The sequence below is a fragment of the Eschrichtius robustus genome, chromosome 3 (genome assembly GCF_028021215.1).
Source record: "Eschrichtius robustus isolate mEscRob2 chromosome 3, mEscRob2.pri, whole genome shotgun sequence".
Lineage (NCBI taxonomy): Eukaryota > Metazoa > Chordata > Mammalia > Artiodactyla > Eschrichtiidae > Eschrichtius > Eschrichtius robustus.
In genome coordinates this window covers 172393343-172415868 of record NC_090826.1, presented here as the reverse complement: position 1 = coordinate 172415868, position 22526 = coordinate 172393343, and the positions used below count along the sequence as shown (strand labels likewise).

The following is a 22526-nucleotide window of genomic DNA, read 5'->3' as shown; positions in this document are numbered from 1 at the left end:
ATGACAAGTGTCGACGAGGATGTGGAGAAAAGGGAACCCTTGTGCACTGGTGGTGGGAATGTAAATTGGTGCAGTCGGTATAGAAAACAGTATGGAGGTTCCTGAAAAAATTCAAAATAAAACTACTGTATAATCCAGCAACTTCACTTGTGGGTATTTAGCTGAAGAAAACAAAGACATTAATTTGAAAAAATATATGCACCCCTATGTTTATTGCAGCATTATTCACCATAGCCAAGAGAAGGAGGCAACCTAGTTGTTTACTGACAGACGAACAGAAAAAGATGATGTGGCATATATACAATGGAATGTTACTCAGCCATCAAAAGAATGAAATCTTGCCATTTGTGACGACACGGATGGACCTAGAGCGTATTATGCTAGGTGAAATAAGTCAGACAAAGACAAATACCATATGATTTCACTAAAAAACAAAACAAATGAGCAAACAACAAAACAGAAACTGACTCATAGATTCAGAGAACAAACAGGTGGTTGCCAGGGGGGAGAAGGGTGGGGAGATGAGTGAAATAGGTGAGGAAGACCAAGAGGTACAGACTACCAGTTATAAAATAAATAAGTCATGGGATATAATTTACAGCATAGGGAATATTGTCAATTATATCACAACTTTGTGTGGTGACAGGTGGTAATGAGACTTACCATGGTGATTATTTTGCGATGTATAAAAATGTTGAATCACTATGTTGTACACCTGCAACTAATATAAAATTGTAGGTCAATTATACTTCAATTTTAAAAGATATTAAAAAAGAATAAATGTAAATACAGTCATGCCACCTTGCACTTATGAATCACTTTGCATTTAACAAAGCCCGCTCACATACATCATCATATTTGAGCCTGACCAGAGCCCTGTAAAGTGGTCACCAGCTCCCAAGGCACAGAGAGGTTCAAGACAACACAGCTTCAGAGGTAAATGGGAATTCTTACCAAGAAGCGATAGTCCTGTGTGTAAACCCTTCATCCCTTTAACCGTGAGATTTGGGAGTTTTTTACAGAAGGGTTCTAGCACAACCACATGTCAAGACGAAGACCAGTCTCCTCGCTTAGCTGCAACAGGCAATATTGGATCAAGAGCTAGAAAATCACACACAAAACGCATGCTTGACTTACAACGAGCCGAGGAGAAGGAGCAGACACATAGACCTCATATCTCGCCTTCAAAACCTCAATGAGGCTTTTCGGAAGCTCAGCCTCTGAACCCTCAGTGCTATCTGGTTCCTTCCCCATCTTTCCTCTCTGAGGAAAGTTGAAGATTCAAAGGGCTAGAACCAGACTTGTCTAATAAGCCTCAGCACAGTGTCACACGTTGTCAGGGTGTTCACATTTCAAAGGTCATCTGGTTCTGTTATCTCTCCTTGAATCTTGTCCTAAGATTCTGGCTGTTGCCAGGGAAGTTCCTGACTCCTTTTGTGTATGGTTCTGACACTTAGAAGGCTCATCATTTACTGAGCTTTGGCTGCTCTTCTGGAACTTTCCACCCGCTGGATGGAAAGTTCCCTGTGCTCTACAGTAGGTCCTTGTTGATTATCTATTTTATATACAGTTAGTGTGCATATGTTACTCCCAAACTCCTAATTTACCCCTCACAGACCACCTTTCCCCTTTGGTAACCATAAGTTTGTGTTCGAAGTCTGTGAGTCTGTTTCTGTTTTGTAAATAATTTCATTTGTATCATTTTTTTTAGATTCCACATATAAGGGATATCATACGATGTTTGTCTTTGTCTGGTTTCCTTCACTTAGTATGATAATCTCTAGGTCTATTCATGTTGCTGCAAATAGCATTCTCTTAAAGGCAGAGAAAATTCCTGCCATCCACAGGGTTTCAGCTACCGCTGCTGTTTGGACATATGTGACCTTTTCCTTGTTCCTGGTTAGGAGAGTCTTCCTGGCATGGGGCTCTGAGAGTAGGGTGCAGCCTTTCATCTTTTACGCTCCGTGGTCTGTTAATAATATAAGCTTACATTTCTTGAGCACTCGCTGCGTTCATAGTCATTGCCTTAGTTAACCCTTGTAGCGATTCTTAGAGGCAAGAGTTGGTATTATCAGACATTAAAGGTAAATGAATCTGAGTCCTTGCTCTCATGCTGTCATCTGTCAGGTAAACATCTAAAGAGAGAGCTAGCAGACACAATAGGCTAAGTGTTGTCCGGCCCAAAGAAGGGAGAGATGGCTTCTGCCCTGGAAGAGCTGGAAATTCTTCTGATAAGAGGGGAAACTGGGCTGGACCTTCAAGAATGAGTAGAATTTGCCAAATGTAAAGAAGCAGTTTCTAGGTGAAGGATTCACGTGGCATGGGTGTGGTGGTATGTCAGCACTTGGCATGTTTGGAGGTTGGAAGTCATATGGTGCATTTAGGGCTTCGGGGAGAGTCCACTGTGGCGGGTGTCGGGGGGGAGGGGACACGGCAGCAGAGATGGTGACGTGCCCATGAAGCTAGAAATGTAGGTTGGGGTCACAGGGGGCAAAGCAAGATACGTCTTGAAGTTGTCTCTTTAGTTGAAAATTGTCAAGACTTTTCACAGGTTAGAGTTTATGAGAGAGAGAAAGGGATGGCTGAGAATGAAAGTGGGCTTGCTTTGTACCATGGTGTCTGTGTTGCTAGAAAGTGCAGGCCAAGCTTTTTAATCTTGAATCCCCGTAACCTCAGGAGTAGCCAGTGACTCTCCCAGCCTTAGAGTCTAGTCCAAGCCCAACATCCTTTTAGACACGAGGAAACTGAGTCCTGGAGAGGTTGCTGCCGCCCTGTAGTGAGATGTACCAAGAGATTGTACTGCCCTGCCCTCCTCAGGCTCACATCTGAAAAGCCCCTCCCATATTGCGCATTTTATTTTAGTTTTTATTTTTTGCCTTTTAATCTTCTAATGTTTTTTGATTAGAGTATAGTTGCTTTACAATGTTGTATTAGTTTGTGCTGTATAGCAAAGTGAATCAGTTATACAGATACAAATACCTACTCCTTTTGCAAATCAAAACTACAGTGAGGTATCACCTCACGCTGGTCAGAACGGCCATCATCAAAAAATCTACAAACAATAAATGCTGGAGAGGGTGTGGAGAAAAGGGAACCCTCCTACACTGTTGGTGGGAATGTAAGTTGGTGCAGCCACTGTGGAGACCATTATGGAGGTTCCTTAAAAAACTAAAAATAGAATTACCATATGACCCAACAATCCCACTCCTGGGCTTACATCCAGAGATAACCATAATTCAAAAGGATGCATGCACCCCGATGTTCATTGCAGCACTATTTACAGTAGCCAGGACATGGAAGCAACCTAAATGTCCATCAACAGAGGAATGGATAAAGAAGATATGGTACATGTATACAATGGACTATTACTCAGCCATAAAAAGGAACGAAATTGAGTCATTTGCAGAGATGTAGATGGACCTGAAGCTTGTCATACAGAGTGAAGTAAGTCAGAAAGAGAAAGACCAACATTGTATAGTATCACTTATATGTGGAATCTAGAAAAGTGGTACAGATGAACTTATTTGCAAAGCAGAAATAGATCCATATGGTACATTTTAAATCCCTCCACAGTCCAAATGGCTACCACCCAAGACCTGTTGCCACTTGCACTTTTCACTTCCCTTCATTCACACTAGACTTGTGAGAAAAGCTGGCTTGATTGAAGGCTGGGGAAAAAGGACTGACTCTGTGCTGTGTCTCTATATATTAGACTCGTAAAATGCTTTTAGGATTCTGGGATCCTTCTCTGGGATATTTTATGTTGCTGAACGTGCTGTGAAGTTCGTGTGTCTGTATGTGCACCACCAACCCCCATCATTCTCCCCATCGGTGTTACCCTTCATGGAAACAAAGCAGCCCCGGAGGCCCACCAAGAGCAAGGCCATGTGTCTGTCCTCTGCAAGATTAGAAGCTGTAGTGGAGGATCCCAGGCACCCACAGAGCCATGGACATGAGCTTAGACATGTGTATGATTATAGTAGAGCTATGGAGAACACATATTTGCCTCTGAGAGCCCCTCAGCTTCCTTCTTACAATGAACAAGGAGTAATTAATGTATAATCAGTTGGTTTCAAAAAAAAAAAAAAAAAGGAAGCAAAGGGATCAGCTGGCATTTGTAAAAGTCCATCTGTGTTTGGGCTGCACTGATTGTCTGTTCAAGGCAGAATGACTTCTGTGAAGCCACCTTGAGGGAGGGGAGGTCACAGCTGATCCCCTACATCCAGAGGGAAAATTTTAAAAGTGCAGTAAACTTCTGGGCAATTGTGGACTCGCTTTATACACCAAAAAGTGATTTTGTCATTGAGGCTGATGGTCAAAAAACATCTCTGAGTCTCTCTTCTTCTTTTTTTGTTTTTTTTAATTGCTTTTGTAATTTTTATTTTTGGCTGAGCCACGCGGCTTAGGGGATCTTAGTTCCCCGACCAGGGATCGAACCCATGCCCCCTGCAGTGGAAACCTGGAGTCCTAACCCCTTGACTGCCAGGGAAGTCCCTCTGAGTCTTTCTTATGCCCACTGCTGTGGCTGCCTGTGGTCCAGTCTCCCCCTTACCCACCGTGGAAGAAAGAGATGGCCTGAAGACATCTTAATCTCCCGCTGAAACATGGGGGAATCTGCTCCCTCCTTCTCTCTTGAATCTCTCTTGGCATCATTCCCAAAGTACCAGTTCCAGGGAAGGTCACTGAATGTCGTGATCCCCAAGGTAGCTGCCTGAGCATAAATCACTTCTCCATCTTGGTTCCTTCTAAGCGCCGTCCCTCTCAGGCTGCTGGGCATTTAGAGGAAGATGCTTCTGCCCTTGGCACTAGAATAGCTATTCACAATAACAGTGAAAAGCGCTCCCACCAGAGCATCAGAGCCAGTGGAAAAGACAGAGTGTTTATTTTAGCGTTGCTGTATCTCTTCAAGTCAGAATACCACGAAGGTCTCAGAATTTGTCTTCCCAGGCTTCACTTGAGAATGCACAGTCTAAGAGATTGTGCTGCTTGCTCTGTCAGCTGCTTTATATCTTACAGGAAGGGCAGGTCCCGAGCCTGGTGTCAGAGGTTAGCACTAAGAAGTCCCCAGACTCATTTAAATAAAACCATTTGGCTTCTGAACTATGGTTTCCTCAACAGTAGAATGGAGATAACACTACCTAGGAGTTACCAGGCTCAGATGAAGTAATGTATGTGAAAGTACATTGTGAGGCATTAAAATCCTAGGAAGATGTCAGGGCTTGTGATTTACACTGGTCCTCATCATATGATTTAGCTGTTTGAGAAAAGAATTAATCTTCTTTTCCTTTGTGATAGTTATTGAGCACTTACTATGTACTAGGAGGCCTTGGAGAGAGAGAAGATGAATGATTCAGCTCCTGTACTTGTGAGACTTACAAAGGCTTCTCTCTCCAGTATAGAGCCAGTGTTCCCAGGGTCGCTCCTACAAGTGTCGGTCCAATGGGTGGCCTGGTCAGGAGGGTCTAAAATGGAGCTCTCTGATGGGTGAAATAGACGTGCGCAGATCTCTTCCTGGCTCTCAGGGATCTCCAGTCTGGTGCAATAGCCAGGCAGCCACAGGGCTTGCTCCCTGCTAAGGAGAATTCTTGGGGTGTCTAAGAGCCCTTGAAAGGAATTGAGAGGAGTTACCGAGTTTCCCTTGTCAAACCTCCTCTGGCAGCAGCTGTCCTCAGGACCGTGTCTCATGGGTGCTCTGTTGTACAGTGTTCTTCATTGGTAACCTTCCTTCCCTTGCACACACAAAAGCTCAATTAATTTATTCAGATGAGGTTATGGAACTGACTATTTTCCCACTTTTCTGACATGGGGAAATCTTTCTGATGTGTTGTCTAGGCTTTAAAAATAGTCTAATGAAACAATTGTAATATGACAAGAAATGGAATATGGTGTGTCAAGGACATAACAGATGCACCCCAACCTGGTGAAAGTTATTCCCCTGATTTTAGGGCATACCCGCAGTATTCCCCGAGTACATGCAGGTAAACCCCACACTGGTGTTGTAGAAAGGTTCCATCTCTCTACCTTAGTTTGCTGCTTTTTTTATTCTGGTTATGCATGTGTGTATATATCACTATGGTGCCCTGGGAGTTCTATTTGCTTTCACCCTAACGTATTTAAGAAGTACTGGCTTATTCAAAGAGCTCTTCTTTAAAGGGGACTTAGCAAATGCTTTTTAAGAAGCGTAGGAGAGCCATTGGCTTGTAAGTAAATAAAGGCATTTGTCCTGTGCCATCTACACAACCACCAGTGAGAAAAGAGAGTGGGGAAAGCTTCAGAAAGCACCTGAGTTTTGACCCCTGCCACTAAGGCTCCTGAAGCCTTCAAAAGATAGTAGAGAGAGAGAGAGCTGTAAGACAGAGCTGAAGCTTCCCCAAAGAGGAGAAACTCTTTTTTTTTTTTTTTCTTACGAATACTCCTTCCATTTTCAAAAATGACAGTGCCTTCTTCCTTTGCTGGGGTGTAAAGTAACTTGGGACCAGTTGGACTCACTCTTTGGATGTCCTGGCTGCTACCATTTAGTCAGTTTTCTCTCCCAGTGGCCCTAAGAGCAGAGGAAAATTTGTACATGTTATACACCAAAGTCATGAGATTGAAACTAAAGGGTAGGGCTTGCTCTCAGATAATTAAATAAAAATAAGATACACTCAAACATTTCAAAGTACTTAGCCGTGGTCTAGTTTTGCTGTGGAGATTGTTACTTTAAAGACTGTTTTTTCTCCTCTCGCAAGTGGTGTCCCGACCTTGAACAGAAAGCAGCTTAGCACCCAAATGAACATGAATTCTTAAAACAAGCATAACACCTGTGGCTCCATTCCAGAACTCGGTCATGCCACAGTTCATCTGGATTCCTATAATTCCTGTATGTTCCCATATCTTAATTGCCCATAGCTGTGTTGCCAGTACAAACAGGATGGAGGAAGAGACCACACCCTTAATGAACACATCTACTAACCCTAAGAAAGCACCATCTTTTGAAACTCTAGTATTCTTTTTAAGGTACTGAATGACCATCTACTGAAATGCTAATAAAGATATCTGATAACTAAACATTCCTTTCAAGCAATTCTTACTCCCTACCATCTTTCTAGCTGAGGTTCAGGACTGGCATTCAGCATAAAGAACATTTCTGATTTTAAGACTCTGTCCTCTGCAATGTTATTTAACAAATGAATGCTCAGGTTCACCAAATCAGACATCAAATCCATCTCAGCATATTTGAAATGAGGAGTCAAATCAAATAAGTACATATTGGATAGGGGTATATTGTAAAATTTGCACACAAAAAAGCCTCAGGGTATAAAACATAAGATAATGGCATCTGTAAAACAGATTGTGTGGAAAAGACCGAAGACTTCTCATTTATTATGCATTCAAAACATAGAAAATATGATACGAGTACAAAGGTAAAAAGAGAGAGAGAATGTGTGTTGTGGGGGCAGTCAGGAGGGAGAGAGAGAATGAAAATGAATGAGAATCATTCACAGTTGGGATGTATTAATAAAAGTATAAGTTCCACAATGAGGAAGGTGATAGTTCTACTCTATTCTGCCTTGAGAATTATGTTCAGATTTAAGGGTCTGATTTTAAAATTGGAGCAAAGAGGATACCATCCATGAAGGTAAAAGGCTCTCACGAAAAGGAAATAGGAATGTTTGTTTGCTTAGAAAAGAAAAGAGATGGGGGCAGGGAGACGTGAGATTTGGCTTCACAATTTCTGAGCAGGGCCAAGTGGAAAGGGGGTAAATCATCTTGTGTGGCAGAACCAGACCCAGTGGGCAGACCTCGTAGGTAAGCAGATCTCAGCCCAAGATGGGGAAGAACTCTGTACAGTTGGAGCTGTCAGAGACTGCAGTAGGTCATCTGCCTAAGTTTGAGTTCTCCGTCACTGAAGGAGTTCTGGGAGAGACTGTCTTGTCTTGTCTTGTAGAGAAAACTGCAGTAAGAGGAATTCGATACCAGTAACACTGAGAGAGCACATAATAGGTGCCAGGCAAACCCTTTATGCGTTCTCATTTCTAAGTGCAATGAAGAGTTTCGGAGAGAATGAAGATTAGTTGCATTTGCTTTCCTTTTCAAACTAGATAATCCAGACCATCTCTTCCTCTTCACATTTACTCACTCCCAAGTTATAAATTTAATACATTAGCAATAATAGCCTGTCCCACTTGGTGAAGTTGGTAAACAGCTTGCAATCCTAGCAGGGTGTGCCCTGTTGCTTATTAGTTTAGCTTCAGGGCAGAGCAGGAAAGCAGCACAGTGCCTCAAAGTAATTAGGCGATTGCCTGACAAAGAAGTTAGGCCACAAGCAAGAAGCTTACAGACAACACAGAGACGAGCTCCCGGTACAAGACACGCAATAACCATTATGTGCATCACTGCTATAATTTTAGAAAGCTTAGAGAAAGATTTTCGGGCTAACAAGGAGCCACTACACCCATTAAGCATGTCAAACAGTCCACACCAATCATCATGGAGCTGCAGGGAACATGCAGTAGTTTCTGGAAAGGGGAATGTTGAAATTTGTCTGTTCTGGGCTAAGAAGGCTCTCTGCAGCAGTGAGCAAGAATTTCCGAGAGGGTACATTTTCATCTTTATTTTGGCAATGTTTGGTGTTAAGTCTGGCAAGATTTTACTCGTTTCTCAATCTGTAGAAAGAGATTAAAAATAAAGGGTGCTTCTCATCCATGAAGAGATTAAGGGCGAGATCCTACATTTCCAAGTTTAACTTGTTGTTAGCGGAATCAATGCATATTGCCTTCTTTCTGTTGACCTTGTTGGGAGCCATTGCTGGGTTCTAGAATAGCTGTGTGGATAAGTATGTCATGAGGTCATTGGCCTCTTTAAAGGCCATTAGTGGACCAAAATCATGGCGATTTTGCCCCTTCCCCCTTTTTTTTAACATGTAAAAAAAATTTATTTATTTAATTTATTTATTTTTGGCTGTGTTGGGTCTTTGTTGCTGCGTGTGGGCTTTCTCTAGTTGTGGCGAGCAGGGGCTACTCTTCCTTGCGGTGCGCGGGCTTCTCATTGTGGTGGCTTCTCTTGTTGTGGAGCACGGGCTCTACGTGCGCAGGCTTCAGTAGTTGTGGCTCATGGGCTCAGTAGTTGTGGCTCGAAGGCTCAGTAGTTGTGGCTCGCGGGCTGTAGAGTGCAGGCTCAGCAGTTGTGGTGCACGGGCTTAGTTGCTCCGCGGCATGTGGGATCTTCCCAGACCAGGGCTCAAACCCGTGTCCCCTGCATTGGCAGGAGGATTCTTAACCACTGTGCCACCAGGGAGTTTCCCCCCAACCCCCCCCCCCCCCCCGCCTTTTTTTAGAGAAAAAGAAGCACAGATTGAAGAGAAGTAAGAAAAGAGAGAAAGAAAATGGAACAAAGGAAGGAGAGAAAATAAGGAGAGAGAGAGGAAGAAAAAAAAAAAACCAAGAGAGTTGTATGTGCTTTAAAGAATGAGACAATGGCAGAGAAGAGTGGCTTCAATCACCTACTCCAAACAAGAGGACAGCCTCCCACTGTGACGTCATTCCAAAGGAAGATGTCCCATTCGTGGTCCACCTGCCCGCAAAAGTGGGTCCGGGTGCCCTCTCCATACACAGTCCTGAGCACGATGAGAAACGTAGGAGAATCAAAACAAAATAGGTGTCTCCACATAAGTGGGGTTTTTATGAAGGTGACGGCAACTTTGGAGTAGACACTAGAAACACCGTGTCTGTCATAGTTGAAGAAAACCAACCACTGTGGGCCAGCATCACTGTGAATTTACTTTTGCTTTTTTGGTTTTGTGTAAGAAGGGGCCAAAACGGTCCTGCTGACACTGTGCACAGTCTCAAATAGCAGCTAGATGAAGGCCAAGTCACATAAGCTGATGCTGACACAGTGACTCCCAACCGCCAGCAGCACATTAGGTCTGTCCCCTGCTCGGAGACACCCACTTTCCATCACAGATGCTGCAGTGCTGGGTTACATTTAATAGGAGGGATGGCCGGGGAGAACATCAGAAACCACTGGTGATGGGCTCACTGTTTATTCCTCAGTCACTTTGTGTTAAATTGCTGTGACTTGAATGTCAGCAGTGTTTGGGATGGGGTAGTGAAATCCAATCTATCTCCCGTGTGCCAAGACAAATTTGAGGAAACCCCCAAACACAATTGTCTTGGTTTCTTGTTGGCTGTGTCCGCGCACATACAAATAGCAGCTCATTTCTTGCCCTCCAATCATGTGGCGGGTTGCTTGTCTTGCTGCTCTCTGGGGAATGTCTAATGAACCCCAAACTACTTCCCTCAAAGCTGGGGATGTCAGGAATGAGGGGCCGCTACACCCGTTAAGCACTGTCAAAAGTCCACGCCAATTACTGCAGAGCTGTAGGGAAAGTGCAGTCATTTCTGGAAAGGGGAATGAAGAGTTTGTTCTGTTTGTTTGAGGAGCTTGGGGATGAGAGCCAGTGAATGCTACTGAGGGTAGAGGCACCAGGCACATCTTGTACGGGCGTCCAAAAGGTCCTGGGCAGTCCTAGTATTAGCAAAGTGCCTCTTGGGGGGAACTTCCGCCTGAACAAGCCCCGGATCTCCAAACCAGAGCCATTCTTTTAAGGAGCATCAGTGAAAATACTGGGCCTTGCATTAAAGTTTCTGGAGCTTTACTGCAAGGTCAAACAGATCTCTAGTTATGCAGGAGCTACTTCTTTGTGCCCGTTTTTGCAACAGTGCTCCAGTGAGGGTGTTGGTCTTTCTGCCTGGGGTGGGATTCATGTCTTCGACTCAGGGGACTCTTTTGCACGGAAGGCAGGGTATTGTGGTGAAAAGCCAGAGCTTTTGATTGACAGGCCAGCTTCACCTTGCCCTTAGCCAGGAGTTATTTCACTCTCCTTGCTCTTGATTTCTGAATCTGTGAAATGGGGATTAAAAACACCTTCTTAGCAGACATGAAGCATATAAAACTATTAGAAAATGGGAGGGGATTGTGAAGTAAATTCTGAGGCTGCAGTGAGACCAGGCCATTCTTTTTAGGGTGGGGATGGTGGGATAGACATATTTTATTCATCCCTAACCAGTTCATAACACTGAAGGGAAGGGAAGCCTGGGCCAAGTTCATTATGGTTAGACATTGTCTAGGGCAGATGTTATCAAATCTGGATGTAAAACAGAATCACCTGGGATTCACACAGTAGGTCTGGGATAGAGGCAGGTAATAAGCATATTCATAAGCCCCCCATGTGACTCTAAAGCAGGTGGTGAGGGACAGTCATCTAATGTAAAATTTAGGGGAGAAAAAATACTTTTTGGAGGCTCCATCCGTGGAGAATATCAAAATGAGAATGATGAAATGGCAGAGCTGCAAGTGAGCTGGGTGGCCATCTAGCTCAACCTGCTACCAGATTCAGGATAGATGGTCGAAGCCTTGCCTCCCGAAAGGCTGAGCTCTGGACATCCTTGGGGTATTTCTTTCAGGCTCCAAATCTACACTTTCTGTCAGAGCTCCTCACGTATTGGTGATGCTGTAAGACCTTTCTTTGGTTTTTGTTCAGAGTCATTTATAAACTGTCCCAGGACACTTAGCTGCTTCTGCCCCTTCTTTTCTAATTAAGTTAGGTGGTAAGAGAGTGTTCTCTCTCGGTGGGACATTCAAGGAAGGCCCAAGAACCATTTAGCATCTTTGTTGCAGGATGGAAAGGGGGATAGGAAGGGACGTTCTTGAGGGGAAATTTGTGCGAGACCCAGTGCTTGAATGTTCTGTCTGCTCGCTTGTGTGAACTGACAACCTGAGTCAATACATATGAGCTAGGAAATTATTTACTTCCTTATATAGATGAAGAAACAGCCTCAGAAAAGCCCACTGATGTCCCTGTTGCCCCATAGCTAGGACTTTTTGATTTGGGGTTAAAATTCAAATGGCCTTAAAGGTCCCACTGCATTCGGATCCTATAACTGTACGTGACTGTAGAAGGACTAGCTACTTTCTCCCACTGGGCTGCCTCTGAATATGCTGCCAGCCTCAGCTGAAACAGCTGCCCCCATGCCCTGCCCGGAGATGTTCAGGGGTGGGCGCCTGATGCCGGCTCTCCTGGGGGTGAGGGGCAGGGGGCTGAGCGCCAATCCCGGGGAGGCCTGGAGGTGACGGGAGGGTGGCCCAGCACATGAGTGAGGCCCCCTGCCCCTGCACGTGCTCCGTTGTCCCATCAGACTTCACGTATGAAGCCTAAATTCAAAGATGAAATGATTAAGGGTCTCAAGATGGTGACCACAGAGCATCAAACTCCAGTGTGAGGCTTTTCTGAGCTTGGGACCCGGTGCCACCACCCTGGTCACATGCCCACGAAGCCATCCCTGGGCCATGGGGAACCAAAGAACTCTAAGTGAAGATTCCTGACCGCAGGGTGCTAACACAAGGAGAAGATGATTTACAAATGAGCTAATCAATAATTTGGAAGAGAGGACAAGTCAACCTAGAATGCTTATAAAAGTAGCTTGTGATCCTATGCTCTCAAAAGGTTTAGGCATCCTGTACATGGTTACTTTGTAAATCAGTAGCTAGATTTCCTCCTTTTCTTTTTTTCCTCTGTCTGTTCCCCCAAGTGGGATTTAGCAGGGATGTGTGGCCAGGGTTGAGGGGAGGGGAATACCACTCACTGGATGGCATTCTGGAATCTCCCATGTGCAAGCTTTTCCACGAGAGGAAGGCACAGGGGACAGAGGGCGGCAGGGGAGGGGAGGAGCAGAGCAAGCCTGGTGGTCTGAAATCCACAGGGCTAGAGGAAGGTACATCTGATCGGACCGAAAAAAGTGGGTCAGACATGGAGGGGAGAGCGCCAACTAGCGTGAGCGTGGGCAAGTTGGCAAAGGTCAAACACAAGTCCCCGACTACCTGGCAGTGGGGTAGGAACTGGATCGGAATTCCAGAGGCCTTTAGAGAGATGTCCCATTCCAAAGGGGGAAATGAGTTCTTGGAGAAGGTGGAGAAAAAAGCTCCATCCCTCCAAGGCTAGATGGGTGCATTAGGACTGCCCAAGCCGTTAACTACCTACCCAGCCACCCCGAGCCCAGGAAGCAAGCCTCAGCATCCAGGCTGGGTGTAGAGGGGCCACGCTGAGCTCTTTGCACCAGGCGTCCAAAAGCCTTTATGAGGTAAGGGCAGGGTCACAGGCTAGGCCCCAGCACTTTGCTGTGATTTTTATTTTTTCCCCCAAATGTAAGGATATTTGGCAAGTCGCTCAAGTTCCTCAGCCAGGCAGGGGACTGGTGACCCGTAGCAGAGGGCAGCCAGGGACAGCTGGGGCTGACCCTTAGAAGTGGTAGTCAGTTCTTTAGTTACCAGTCTTTATCCAATGAGCTCCCACTCTCGGGTGCTGGAGCAGGGGTGTGGGAAAAGCTGCTGTGTCCTGCTGGCCTGGTCCCTTCACTGTGGTCACAAGACCAAAGCGGACGCACTGGTGGGGAATGTTCAGCTGCCATTTCACCTCCTGTGTTAACTGCTTCGACTTATAAAGCAAGAACCAAAACTGTGGATTTGTATTATCAGGCAGTTGAAACAGCCAAAATGGTTATAATGGCCAGAGGGGAGGAGGGCTCTTTGCCAGGGTATAGGGAGCAGAGCAGAACAACGTACTTAACTATCAAGCGATTCCTGTAAATATTTGCAAACACCCCTTCAAAGCTCGAAAGCCTAGGACAGGATCATTGGATGATTTGCTTAGAAGAAGGAGAAACAAAATTGACCTCCTGGTCCAAAGCGGCCATATAAAGAAAGTGTGTTTATGGGCAGAGGACCAGAAAGGGAAAAAAATTGTTCAAAGCTTAATAAACACAAAAGAGAATAAAAATAAATCTCAAGAGCACTTATTTACAAACTTGATGGAAGGATAAAGTTGGGGTTGGCGGGTGTGAATGATGGGTGTCTGTGGAAGTAACACAGGCCTGAAGGGGGTTCCAATAAGAGGGAGAAAACCAATGAGATGTTTACTCTTGCTAATGACAGGAAATGCACTGAAGCAGCTTTGCGCTTTCAGGATGCTCTTTCAAAGCATGTTTGAAGCTTCTGCTGTCTAATGGGGAGGCCATGCGAACTTGAATGCAGCCACTAGGCCTGTGGAAGGTTCTGGCCAAACTAGAGAGTGTGTGAAGCCAGGAGGCCTGGCCCCAGCCCTCCCCAGGCCTCTCTACCTGGGCCCCCAGACTGTTTTCAGCTGAGCTGATCAGGATGGGACAAGCCTGTCCAATCACCTGGGCTGGGCACGTTCCAGCGGAGAGAAAGGTCAGTTTGTTCCTGCAGCTACCTTTGCAAATTGCTAAGCTAGGGGGCTCCCCAAACCTTTCTGGCTGGGTGAATGTATGTCTGCCTGAAACTGTCCACCAAGTATTTCACGGTAGTGATGCAGCGGGCCATCCCCGTGTCCGCATGAATACCTTCTTTTCTCTGAAACGTGGGTGCTTTAGATTTGGGGGGTTCTGTTTGCTTGCTTGTTTGTTTTTGTTTCTGAGGCTTCTGAGCTACAAAGCCTCAATTCACACAGTCCTTTGTGAAGCAGTCATCGAGCAGAGCATGGTTTGAAATTCACCACTTCCCCATGAGCTGCTTTCCAGCAGTCACAGGACATGGGAAAGGGATGGGGAAAAGCCTCTACGAGGGAAAAAAAGTTCAGAGCTCTTAAGATGAGGAAATGTTGGTGTGTTCCTAGCATTTTTTTTTTTTTTTCAGTGTAATTGTCAGGGCATGGATTTCCCAGGAAATCACAAAAGGTATTTATTTCTATTTTAAGATCACCAGGATGGTTCATTTATTTAATAAGAAGCTAGTATTGCCAATAGCCAGATGCCTGAGTCTTTCAAGACTCCTGTTGATGACCAACTTCGTAAACAGTGGATATTTGGTGAACTCCATGTGTGCAGAGCCCTGTCCTAGGTAGATGGGGAAAAAGAAAGACCTGGAAAATATGGTTAGTCCTCAAGATTCTTAAAATTTCATGGGGAAAACAAAATAAGCAAACATAATAATGAAGTAATAAAAACATTTGTAAGAAGCCATAAAAAAATGAATGGTTATGTTCCAATGAAGTGACACAATTGAGGAGGGGGTAGAAAATCATGGAGCCACCAGAATTGGATGGAACATTCCAGAATAATGAAAGTAAGTTTGCAGGAGATTTTGGAAGAATATTGTAGAAATATACCTATTCTACCTATACTGTAGGAATGTACCGGTAACAGGCGGCCTTCCCAGTGTAGGTGCTTAATAAATCGGTGTTGTATATGAAGTATGGGGATAGAATTTGGACTTGCTTTGGTTTGGGGGTAACCTCAAGTTGCGTATTCAAAGGCAATGACAGGTTACTACAACATAACAGCAAAATTCTAGCAGCCCATGAACTTGAAATTGCTGTGGGCTTTCTGCATCTCTGTATTTTTCATGGCTCAGAACAGAAGGCATTTGGGTTGATTGTTTTTTCTCTTCATTAGCTAGGATTCCCTCCCACCAATGGACATTTATGCCGAATAAAGGATTTTAAGACTGGACTGGTATAGCCAGTATATGTGTATTTTTATTCAAATGTCCTCACCCTAACTTGTCTAGAGGGTGTATTTGGTCCTATGTGTGTGAAAGACCAAATTATCAAAGCCAAAAAAGATGCAGTCCATGAAGCTGGAGAGAACAGAGTGTTTGAGTGCCAAAATTTCAAGGAAAAAAAATACATGGGCAAACTGCTTGCCATTAGGAGCTCTTTTCCTGGCACAACTGATGAAAGTGTACGCAAGCCTGACGGCTCTCTCCAGGCATCCACTGTCATGAACTTGTTCCAATTTATAACCATCTAGGGTTTTCCACCACTCTGTCAGCTTTCAAAGGAGAGGGTTAACTTTATAGCCTCAAATGGAGTTGGAAGTGGTTTGTTAATCCCTATTAATCGGTTGCTCCTGTAACCAAATGCAGATGTTTATATTTTTTTTTTCTGGTTCAATTGTTAATGATATTAAATTGGCCATTGGAAACGCAATCATTCTGTAGATATTTCCCGTATGGTTTCTTAGACTATCTCATGCTGCGTGGTCTTTTGTGAGAGAACAATGGATTTTTATCATTTTGAATGATTGCCCTAACTTTTTACAGATGCCATCCCGCCCACTTTCTACAGACCCTACTTCAGAATTGTCCGATTTGACGTCTCCGCCATGGAGAAGAATGCTTCCAATTTGGTGAAGGCAGAGTTCAGAGTCTTTCGTTTACAGAACCCGAAAGCCAGAGTGCCTGAACAACGGATCGAACTGTATCAGGTAACTTTTGTTTGGGTGTTTGAATGGACAATCAGTTCGAAGTCTTAGGATAAAGGACTTCCTACAGACTGAGATTTTCTGAACTGAGATACGCCGCTTTCTACACGCATAATCATGACATAGACCCTCATTTATTATTCATCTCACCGTGACAGTTCATTCCTCACTTGCTCAGGAAAGCAGAACATTTAGAGTGAAGGGGGGAAGCTCTGGGCATGAATGGCTAGAGTGCCCACCCTCGGGAGGGCTCAAGTCCAGAAGTCCACCCCCTACTCTGTAAAGTCAGATGATGTAGGACCAGTCCCACCCCAAGGAGGGAAGTCAGCTACCTTTCTTTTCTCATTCGATGGCCATCCCTTTCTCCTTTTCTTCCCTCGTCACTTCCTTCCTGTTGTCTCTCTCTCCATCTTTTTCACTCTCTTTTCTTCCTCTCTTTGCTACCTCCTGTCTCTTCACTAACCTCATCCTGCCTCCTTTTCCTCTCTGATTCTACCCGCACTTTCTAGTCCATCCCACACCAGATGCACATCCTCTGTTCACCACTGTCCGCCATGATTTCAGGCAGCCCTGACATCTCATCTCCCTAAGTACAGTTGCTAGGCAGCTGCATCAAAAGATGATGATGGTGGTGGTGATGATGATGATGATGATGATGGTGATGATATGATGATGATGGTGATGGTGATGGTGATGGTGATGATATGATGATGATGATAATGATGATGATGATGGTGATGATATGATGATGATGATGGTGGTGATGATGATGATGATAATGATGATGGTGATGATATGATGATGATGATGATGATGATGGTGGTGATGATGGTGATGATGGTGGTGGTGGTGATGATGATGATGTGGTGATGATGGTGATGATATGATGATGATGATGATGGTGGTGGTGATGATGATGATGATGATGATGGTGATGATATGATGATGATGATGGTGGTGGTGGTGATGATGATGATGATGATGGTGGTGGTGGTGATGATGATGTGATGATGATGGTGATGATATGATGATGATGATGATGGTGATGATGATGATGATATGATGATATGATGGTGATGATGATGTGTTGATATGATGATGATGATGGTGATGATGATGATGTTGCTGGTGATGATGATGATGATGATGCTGGTGATGATGATGATATGATGATGATGATGGTGATGGTGATAATGATGATGATGATGATGATGATGGTGATGATACCAAGTTCCTGAGATGTGAGAGATGTTCTTAACAGCTTATTACTTACGTGGGTTATCGGGCAGTAGCATCAGCATTACCTAGGAGCTGGGAGAAATGCAGAATCTCAGGCCCCAGCCCAGACTTACCAAATCAGAATGCACAGAATGTAGATCAGAATCTAGATTTTTATCAAGATCTTTAGGGGATCTGATACACATGAAAGCACTGCTCTGAAAGCCCTGAGTTGGGCAAGGGAGGCAGATCAGGTCATAGTGAATATGTCATAGTGTCATATGAACAGTGTCTGTAGAGGGCAGAGTTGGAAAGATTTCACCAGGGACTTGACGTTTGGGTGGGGTCTCAAGAAGCATCTGTTAAAACAGGATGAGGGATGGTCATTCTTGACAGAAGGAGCCACTTGTACCAAAACAGGGTCTCCTTTGAAGGGGCCTGTTGAGGGTACCAAAGAGATGGTACTCAGTGCCAGGAGGTGAGGAGAGACTAGGGCAGAGTGTTGCCCTCCAGGGAAGATATGTAGAGGGAGACTGAATGAGAACAGACCCGAGAACCCCAATGTTAAGGAGGAGGCATGTGAGACAACATGACTAAAAAGCGTGCTTACTTGAGGGAATGAAAGGAATTGACATCTGCATGTGGAGACCTCTAATTGTCCTGGATTGTAAACATTTGGAAAATTTGGTAATCTGGATAAGACTTTTCTTTGCATTTATTGGGAAAATGGAAAAATTCCCACACAAATAAGCATTGTACACGGAATCTCAGAGAATGAGTTTGAAGTTGTTAAAACGGTTTTCAAGTACCAGTTTACATGTGTGTTCATGAAAAGTAGTTCTTGCTTAGATCCTCAGGGCCCTCTCCGTGGAGACCTTAAAATCTTAATGCGCGTTCTAAGAGTATCAGACAGGGTCGACTTTCTGTGTACCAGGCCCTCTGCTAAGCCCTTTATAAGTGTTGCCTCCATTTGTATACACAGCTCTCCTGTGAAGTTTGCATGATGAGGTATCTTTTTTTTTCATTTATTGACTTATAACAGACGTATAACATTGTATCAGTTCAAGGTGTACAACCTTGAATAAGGTTTTGATATATGTATATATTGCAAAATGATCACCACAATAAGTTTAGTTAACATGTACCACTTCACATAGTCACAGTTTTTTTCCCTTTGTGGTAAGAACTTTTAAGATTTACTCTCTTATTTCAAATATTTAATACACTATTACAAACTGTCGTCACCATATTGTACATTACATCCCCAGAACTTATTCATCTTACAAGTGGAAGTTCGTACCTTTAGACCACCTTCACTCATTTCAAATATTCTTTCTACTACTGGATTCTTTCTCCTTTTTACAGAGAAAGATGCTGAGTCATAGAGAAATTAAGTCACTTGGCCAGGGTCACACAGCTAGGAGGAGGCGGGGCTGGGACACAGGTCCAGCTCTGATTCTCAAGCACTCACTCCTCACCACATTTGCTGTTTGTAGCAAATCCTTCCCTACCTCTTTGCCTCAATATCAGCCGGAATAGAAGAAAAATAAGAGAAACTAGGCCGGCCAGAGGGTGGAGTGGTATTAGGAGGGAAAGCAAAGACTGAGTTCTCTGAAAAAGCAGCTTGATCAAAGGTAGCCAGAGATATTGCAAGGTGATTTGAAAAATAAAAACAAAAACATGATTCCCTATCCTCTTTTTTCTTCTTTTTCAATTAAGTCTCTCGTACATGCGCCTCTGTGCAGATAGATTGTTCTCTCTGGCCCTGTTTCAATTACGCGACTTCAGTTAATTGAAGGCAAGGTCTGTTAGGTTTTGTTGCCTGTAACGTAAGCTGCTAAATCACCGTTATTCTTTGGCTCCTGACCTTGCTCCGAGGAGTGGCCTCTGATAGCGGGTTACTGATGGTTTGTCTTCCTCCCAGAGGCCATCTCATCTCCGGGAGGGGATCTGTCCCTGGAGGCTGGTAATTTAGAGGACCTCAGTGAGTCCTCAGTGGATGTGTACCTTCCCAGAGGTTATTGCAGCACTGGCCACCCCATGACACAAGCAGCAGGCTCTGCTCCAACTAAAGCCCCCCAATTGGAAAAGATACAGCCCCAAACAGAAGCTCATCGTCTGGAGAACGTGACCTCGGGCTTGTTCAGTGACACTGAACACGGGATCCAGGAAGGAGGTAGTTTTAGAGGAAAATAAGGAAGAATAACATCTCCTTATCTATCTGGAGCTCAGCTATGCGGCAATCTGACCTCCTGAAACACAGCCAAAGTCCAGGTAGTAAGTCAGAGAGGTCCCTGAGCACCCTCACAGAAGACATAGCGCACACACACACAGCTGACTCACCGGAAAGGCAGCCTTTGGTCCTTTTTTGGGACCACAAGAAATTCGAAGCACTGGATTAGAAGGAGTGCTGGGGGAAGACACTCTGACAGGAGGAGATGACCCTTCAGACTTGACATGTTTGCCTGTGCACCCCAGTAATGCCAGCCCAGAAGATCAAGTCATAGAATGCAGTGCCTGTATGGACAATTTTCCTAAATCTTATCCTGTTTGTAGTTAACCCAGTCTTTATCTCTGTGGCACCCTATCTGGATTCTGACATCTGCTTGTGGCCTTTTTATTTGGAGTCCCATTTTTGGCTTGTTCTTCTCCAACTTGCCACTTGCCTTCCATGCATTTGGAAGTCTTTGTGGCCTTCAGTGATAAACTCCCTCTTCAAGTCCCAGGACAGAAATGGATGCTTACAATAACGGCTTTCAGTTATGCAGGTGAGGCTTAACTATATTCAGGTAACTGAACACGTGCCGTAAAGTACTAGAGAGTTTTCTATGCAAAATTGCTGAAATGTTATTTTGAAAAATAAAATACTCAGTGCTTAAATGGGCAGCTCTGTAGCTATGTGGAGAGCTCAACTATTCAGAAGAACAAAGCCTCTGAAGTTTCTAGATTCCCTTTGACTACTGTATTACTGGACACATGGTTGACAATCTACTTCCTAGAGGAAGAGAGATAGGATGACTAGGCCTAGGTTTTCAGGGTGTTTAGATGATTGTATGGATGATTTATTAGGATTCCTCAGGACATCGATTTTAAGCAGGGGGAGTGTGTGTGTGTGTGTGTGTGCGTGTGCACGCGCGCGAGCTCACATGTGGGTGCAGGAGGTGCTTCCGCACCTCTAAATGCCCTGGGGGAACTTCTACAAGGCCTGTCCATAGTCCCTTTCCTGGAGATTCTGATTCTCCCTGGAGAGGAAAAGATTTGCCTCTGGACAGACGTGGTTTCGAACAGCTCTCCTCATGATTCAGATATGATCATTCTCCATTCTCCATTGGGAATCACAGATTTAAGGCATATCCCAAGTTTTGGGGGTCATTCTGTCCCATAAAATGTATATGGGTCCTCTTTCTAGAGTCCGAATCCCAGGCTAGAAAGACCTAAGATAGCATTTCCGGGAGTGAGTTCAGAGTTAGTTTTGTCCAGGGCTGTGCATCTGTTGATTTCTCCCTGCCTGGGAGAGTCAGGATACCCGAGCTTCTGTGGAAATCATGTTTAGTTTGGCAAGGCGACTCTCACTCTTCTCCCCTCTACAGAATAGTCTGTCAGAGCTGTGATGAATGGTGGTAATATAAAACCGCACTGTCCTCCTGCTACCTCTGACTTCTGTTATGTTAACAGGCTCTAAAGAGCGTATACTGGTGTGATCATAGTATGACTTCAGATGTACACCAGTATCGGAGGGAATACGAAAGGGATAAAGCCTTCTGATATGAAGGGAAAGAGGGCAAAAAAGAGGAAAACTGAACATTTTTCCAAATAGGAGTGACCCTTACTATATTTTTAGAGATTTATGACAAAGGCAGCCTTTATTGAAATATGCTCCGATAAAGCTCCAGTGCTCTGGGAATGCTTTTGAACCTACTAATATTTAGTAGAGCTCTCAGCCCATTTGGAGAATGGAATACATCTTTCTCTGATTAAGTTGTGCTTGTATTTATGATTAAAATCACGCCCAGAGTTATGAGAGGGAAAAAAAACAGGAGAGGGGAATCTTCTTCAATTGAATATCACCAACAAGAGCAAGGGTATCTGCCATCTTGGAGGGGGCTAAGTCCCCAATTTCACAAGCAAAGAAATGAAGCACCAAGAAATTAATAACTTATGTAAGGGTGCCCATGACCTCGTGGCCACGTGAGACCACCAAAAAATACTTATGTTTAGGGGTGCTGACCTCAGAGGGCCTTGGAAATCCCAGCTATGTCTAGCTTCCTCTCACCAACTTACGCCCTTTTCACACTTATTTCCCATTTCTTTTTTTTTTTTTAATTGAAGTATAGTTGATTTACAATGTTGTGTTAGTTTCTGGTGTACAGCAAAGTGATTCAGTTTTATATATATATATATATACTTTTTATATATATATACTTTATATATATATATATACTTTTTATATATATATACTTTATATATATATATATATATATATATATATATATATACTTTTCCAGGCTCTTTTCCCTTATAGCTTATTACAAAATATCAAGTATAGTTCCCTGTGCTATACAGTAGGTCCTTGTTGGTTATCTATTTTATATATAGTAATGTGTATGTGTTAATCCCAAACTCCTGATTTATTCCTCCCCCCCTCCCTTTCCCCTTTGGTAACCAAAAATTTGTTTTCTCTGTCTATGGATCTCTTCACTGTTCATTTAAAACTTTACCACCTCTAGGATAATAAGATTTGTACCTTTGTAATATTTCGATGATCTAGTCACTGTATAACAAACTGCCCCCAAATTTCATCGCCTCAAATATCAATTATTTTATCGATTTTTAAGGGTCAGAAGCTTGGGCAAGACTTGGCTGGGCTGTTCTGCTCCATGTGACTTTGACTGGGGTCACTTGATGGTATTCAGGTAGCAGCTGGTCTGGTCTGGAGGATCTGTGATGAGTTTGCTCGTAAGCTTGGAGCTTGGATGGGATGACTGAGCCCCTCCTCCTCTCTAAATGGTTTCAGGATGTATCCACGCAGTCTTCCCAGAAGAGTAGTCAGGC

The 22526-nt window shown here is 44.0% G+C and overlaps 1 protein-coding gene across 3 annotated transcripts in view; it reads left to right on the top strand.

The window, feature by feature from the left end:
• The window catches only part of TGFB2 (transforming growth factor beta 2), an 81163-nt gene that overhangs the window by 35422 nt on the left and 23215 nt on the right, over window positions 1–22526 (top strand). For all 3 annotated transcript variants that reach the window (XM_068541811.1, XM_068541812.1, XM_068541809.1), the window contains one exon: window positions 16096–16259. In XM_068541811.1, the coding sequence (XP_068397912.1) occupies window positions 16096–16259 (164 nt within the window). The remainder of the gene's footprint in view (window positions 1–16095; window positions 16260–22526) is intronic.